This window comes from Oncorhynchus tshawytscha, unplaced genomic scaffold (assembly GCF_018296145.1).
Source record: "Oncorhynchus tshawytscha isolate Ot180627B unplaced genomic scaffold, Otsh_v2.0 Un_contig_683_pilon_pilon, whole genome shotgun sequence".
Taxonomy (NCBI): Eukaryota; Metazoa; Chordata; class Actinopteri; order Salmoniformes; family Salmonidae; genus Oncorhynchus; species Oncorhynchus tshawytscha.
The window spans coordinates 1-5,870 of NW_024607705.1; the positions used below are offsets into that span (position 1 = coordinate 1).

The following is a 5,870-nucleotide window of genomic DNA, read 5'->3' on the forward strand; positions in this document are numbered from 1 at the left end:
ATTTAGCCATGTTTCCGTGAAGCAGAGAACGTTACAGTCTCTGATGTCCCTCTGGAATGCTACCCTTGCTCGGATTTCATCAACCTTGTTGTCAAGAGACTGGACATTGGCAAGAAGAATGCTAGGGAGTGGTGCACGATGTGCCCGTCTCCGGAGTCTGACCAGAAGACCGCTTCGTTTCCCTCTTTTTCTGAGTCGTTTTTTTTTTTGGTCGCTGCATGTGATCCACTCGGTTACACTGGTTGTAAGGCAGAACACAGGAAGGGTCAACACTGCAAATATTGACTCTTTGCATCAACTTCATGTAATTGTCAGTAAAAAGCCTTTGACACTTATGAACTGCTTGTAATTATACTTCAGTATTCCATAGTAACACAGTTCTTGTCGGCTGTATGTAAAGAAACCTAAGATGACCTGGGGTACTAGTGTAAGAAATAACACGTAAAAAAACAAAAAACTGCATAGTTTCCTAGGAACGTGAAGCGAGGCGGCCATCTCTGTCGGCGCCGGAAGTACTGTCATTGACAGTCCTGACCACAATGACAGTCCTGACCACAATGACAGTCTTGACCACAGTCCTGATCACACTGACAGCCCTGACCACAGTCCTGATCGCACTGACAGTCCTGATCACAGTCCTGATCACACTGACAGTCCTGATCACAGTCCTGATCACACTGACAGTCCTGACCACAGTCCTAACCACACTGACAGTCCTGACCACAATGACAGTCCTGACCACAATGACAGTCCTGACAAAATGACAGTCCTGGCCACAGTCCTGATCACAATGACAGTCCTAACCACACTGACAGTCCTAACCACACTGACAGTCCTGACCACAATGACAGTCCTGACCACAATGACAGTCCTGACCACAATGACAGTCCTGGCCACAGTCCTGATCACACTGACAGTCCTAACCACACTGACAGTCCTGACCACAATGACAGTCCTGACCACAATGACAGTCCTGGCCACAGTCCTGATCACAATGACAGTCCTGACCACAATGATAGTCCTGACCACAATGACAGTCCTGACCACAGTCCTGATCACAATGACAGTCCTGATCACACTGACAGTCCTGACCCTACTGACAGTCTGGACCACAGTCCTGACAGTCTGGACCACAGTCCTGACCCTACTGACAGTCCTGACACTACTGACAGTCCTGACCACAGTCCTGATCACACTGACAGTCCTGATCACACTGACAGTCCTGACCACAGTCCTGACCCTACTGACAGTCCTGACCACACTGACAGTCCTGACCACAGTCCTGACCACACTGACAGTCCTGACCACACTGATAGTCCTGACCACAGTGACAGTCCTGACCACAATCCTGACCCTACTGAGAGTCCTGACCACACTGACAGTCCTGACCCTACTGACAGTCCTGACACTACTGACAGCCCTGACCACAGTCCTGATCACACTGACAGTCCTGACCACAGTCCTGACCACACTGACAGTCCTGACCACACTGACAGTCCTGACCACAGTCCTGATCACACTGACAGTCCTGACCACAGTCCTGATCACACTGACAGTCCTGACCACAGTCCTGATCACACTGACAGTCCTGACCACACTGACAGTCCTGACCACAGTCCTGATCACACTGACAGTCCTGACCACAGTCCTGATCACACTGACAGTCCTGACCACAGTCCTGATCACACTGACAGTCCTGACCCCACTGACAGTCCTGACCACAGTCCTGACCCCACTGACAGTCCTGACCACACTGACAGTCCTGACCCCACTGACAGTCCTGACCACAGTCCTGATCACACTGACAGTCCTGACCCCACTGACAGTCCTGACCACAGTTACCCCACTGACAGTCCTGACCACACTGACAGTCCTGACACTACTGACAGTCCTGACCACTGACAGTCCTGACTGTGACAGTCCTGACTATAGTCCTGATGGTACAGTGACCTGACTACACTGTGATGGTCTGACCACTATACTGTGATGGTCTGACAGTCCTGTATAGTTAAACCAGGCTATACTGTGATGGTATAGTTAAACCAGGCTATACTGTGATGGTATAGTCAGGCTATACTGTGATGGTATGTTAAACCAGGCTATACTGTGATGGTATAGTTAAACCAGGCTATACTGTTAAACCTATACTGTGATGGTCCTGTTAAACCAGGCTATACTGTGATGGTCCTGTTAAACCAGGCTATACTGTGATGGTCTAGTTAAACCAGGCTATACTGTGATGGTCTAGTTAAACCAGGCTATACTGTGATCCTGTTAAACCAGGCTATACTGTGATGGTATAGTTAAACCAGGCTCTACTGTGATGGTCTGTTAAACCAGGCTATACTGTGATGGTATAGTTAAACCAGGCTATACTGTGATGGTCTGTTAAACCAGGCTATACTGTGATGGTCTGTTAAACCAGTCTATACTGTGATGGTCTGTTAAACCAGGCTATACTGTGATGGTCTGTTAAACCAGGCTATACTGTGATGGTATAGTTAAACCAGGCTAGACTGTGATGGTCTGTTAAACCAGGCTATACTGTGATGGTCTGTTAAACCAGGCTATACTGTGATGGTCTTGCTATACTGTGATGGTCTGTTAAACCAGGCTATACTGTGATGGTCTAGTTAAACCAGGCTATACTGTGATGGTCTGTTAAACCAGGCTATACTGTGATGGTCTGTTAAACCAAGCTAGACTGTGATGGTCTAGTTAAACCAGGCTATACTGTGATGGTCTGTTAAACCAGGCTATACTGTGATGGTCTGTTAAACCAGGCTATACTGTGATGGTATAGTTAAACCAGGCTCTACTGTGATGGTCTGTTAAACCAGGCTATATTGTGATGGTCTGTTAAACCAGGCTATACTGTGATGGTCTTGCTATACTGTGATGGTCTAGTTAAACCAGGCTATACTGTGATGGTCTAGTTAAACCAGGCTATACTGTGATGGTCTGTTAAACCAGGCTATACTGTGATGGTCTGTTAAACCAAGCTAGACTGTGATGTTCTAGTTAAACCAGGCTATACTGTGATGGTATAGTTAAACCAGGCTATACTGTGATGGTATAGTTAAACCAGGCTATACTGTGATGGTATAGTTAAACCAGGCTATACTGTGATGGTCTTGCTATACTGTGATGGTATAGTTAAACCAGGCTATACTGTGATGGTATAGTTAAACCAGGCTATACTGTGATGGTATAGTTAAACCAGGCTATACTGTGATGGTATAGTTAAACCAGGCTATACTGTGATGGTATAGTTAAACCAGGCTCTACTGTGATGGTCTGTTAAACCAGGCTATACTGTGATGGTATAGTTAAACCAGGCTATACTGTGATGGTCTGTTAAACCAGGCTATACTGTGATGGTCTGTTAAACCAGGCTATACTGTGATGGTCTGTTAAACCAGGCTATACTGTGATGGTCTGTTAAACCAGGCTATACTGTGATGGTATAGTTAAACCAGGCTAGACTGTGATGGTCTGTTAAACCAGGCTATACTGTGATGGTATAGTTAAACCAGGCTATACTGTGATGGTCTTGCTATACTGTGATGGTCTAGTTAAACCAGGCTATACTGTGATGGTCTAGTTAAACCAGGCTATACTGTGATGGTCTGTTAAACCAGGCTATACTGTGATGGTCTGTTAAACCAAGCTAGACTGTGATGTTCTAGTTAAACCAGGCTATACTGTGATGGTCTGTTAAACCAGGCTATACTGTGATGGTCTGTTAAACCAGGCTATACTGTGATGGTATAGTTAAACCAGGCTCTACTGTGATGGTCTGTTAAACCAGGCTATATTGTGATGGTCTGTTAAACCAGGCTATACTGTGATGGTCTTGCTATACTGTGATGGTCTAGTTAAACCAGGCTATACTGTGATGGTCTGTTAAACCTGGCTATACTGTGATGGTCTGTTAAACCAGGCTATACTGTGATGGTCTGTTAAACCAGGCTATACTGTGATGGTATAGTTAAACCAGGCTATACTGTGATGGTATAGTTAAACCAGGCTATACTGTGATGGTCTGTTAAACCAGGCTATACTGTGATGGTATAGTTAAACCAGGCTATACTGTGATGGTCTGTTAAACCAGGCTATACTGTGATGGTATAGTTAAACCAGGCTATACTGTGATGGTCTGTTAAACCAGGCTATACTGTGATGGTATAGTTAAACCAGGCTATACTGTGATGGTCTGTTAAACCAGGCTATACTGTGATGGTCTGTTAAACCAGGCTATACTGTGATGGTCTTGTTCAACTATAGTTGCTGTAACTGTACAGTCGTAGCCAAAAGTTTTGAGAATGACACAAATATTAATTTCCACAAAGTTTTCTGCTTCAGTGTCTTTAGATATTTTTGTCAGATGTTACTATGGAATACTGAAGTATAATTACAAGCAGTTCATAAGTGTCAAAGGCTTTTTACTGACAATTACATGAAGTTGATGCAAAGAGTCAATATTTGCAGTGTTGACCCTTCTTTTTCAAGACCTCTGCAATCCACCCTGGCATGCTGTCAATTAACTTCTGGGCCACATCCTGACTGATGGCAGCCCATTCTTACATAATCAATACTTGGAGTTTGTCAGAATTTGTGGGTTTTTGTTTGTCCACCTGCCTCTTGAGGATTGACCACAAGTTCTCAATGGGTTTAAGGTCTGGGGAGTTTCCTGACGATGGACCCATCATATAGATGTTTTGTTCCTCGAGCCACTTAGTTATCACTATTGCCTTATGGCAAGGTGCTCCATCATGCTGGAAAAGGCATTGTTCGTCACCAAACTGTTCCTGGATGGTTGGGAGAAGTTGCTCCCGGAGGATGTGTTGGTACCATTCTTTATTCATGGCTGTGTTCTTAGGCAAAATTGTGAGTGAGTCCACTCCCTTGGCTGAGAAGCAACCCCACACATGAATGGTCTCAGGATGCTTTACTGTTGGCATGACACAGGACTGATGGTAGCGCTCACCTTGTCTTCTCTGGACAAGCTTTATACCGGATGCCCTAAACAATCGGAAAGAGGATTCATCAGAGGAAAGGACTTTACCCCAGTCCTCAGCAGTCCAATCCCTGTACCTTCTGCAGAATATCAGTCTGTCCCTGATGTTTTTCCTGGAGAGAAGTTCTTTGCTGCCCTTCTTGACACCAGGCCATCCTCCAAAAGTCTTCACCTCACTGTGCGTGCAGATGCACTCACACCTTCCTGCTGCCATTCCTGAGCAAGCGCTGTACTGGTGGGGCCCCGATTCCGCAGCTGAATCAACTTTAGGAGACGGTCCTGGCGCTTGCTGGACTTGCTTGGGGAGCCCTGAAGCCTTCTTCACAACAATTGAACCGCTCTTCTTGAAGATCTTGATGATCCGATAAATGGTTGATTTAGGTGCAATCTTACTGGCAACAATATCCTTGCCTGTGAAGCCCTTTTTGTGCAAAGCAATGATGACGGCACGTGTTTCCTTGCAGGCAACCATGGTTGACAGAGGAAGAACAATGATTCCAAGCACCACCCTCCTTTTGAAGCTTCCAGTCTGTTATTCAAACTCAATCAGCATGACAGAGTGATCTCCAGCCTTGTCCTCGTCAACACTCACACCTGTGTTAACGAGAGAATCACTGACATGATGTCAGCTGGTCCTTTTGTGGCAGGGCTGAAATGCAGTGGAAATGTTTTTGGGGGATTCAGTTCAATTGCATGGCAAACAGTGACTTTGCAATTAATTGCAATTCATCGTATCACTCTTCAAAACACTCTGGAGTATATGCAAATTGCCATCAAACAAACTGAGGCAGCAGACTTTGTGAAAATTAATATTTGTGTCATTCTCAAAACTTTTGGCCACGACTGTAGA

The 5,870-nt window shown here is 45.3% G+C and overlaps 1 protein-coding gene across 1 annotated transcript; it reads left to right on the forward strand.

Moving 5' to 3' along the window:
* Positions 1 to 880: 880 nt before the first annotated feature.
* Positions 881 to 1,954, forward strand: LOC121842823 (putative uncharacterized membrane protein YMR173W-A). The gene has a single exon (XM_042312579.1). The coding sequence runs from the start codon at positions 881 to 883 to the stop codon at positions 1,952 to 1,954; it is 1,074 nt and encodes a 357-aa protein (XP_042168513.1).
* Positions 1,955 to 5,870: the final 3,916 nt, after the last annotated feature.

Bases quoted from the DNA above. Each gene is read 5' to 3' on its own strand.
- LOC121842823 (XM_042312579.1), top strand. From the start codon at position 881: ATGACAGTCCTGGCCACAGTCCTGATCACACTGACAGTCCTAACCACA.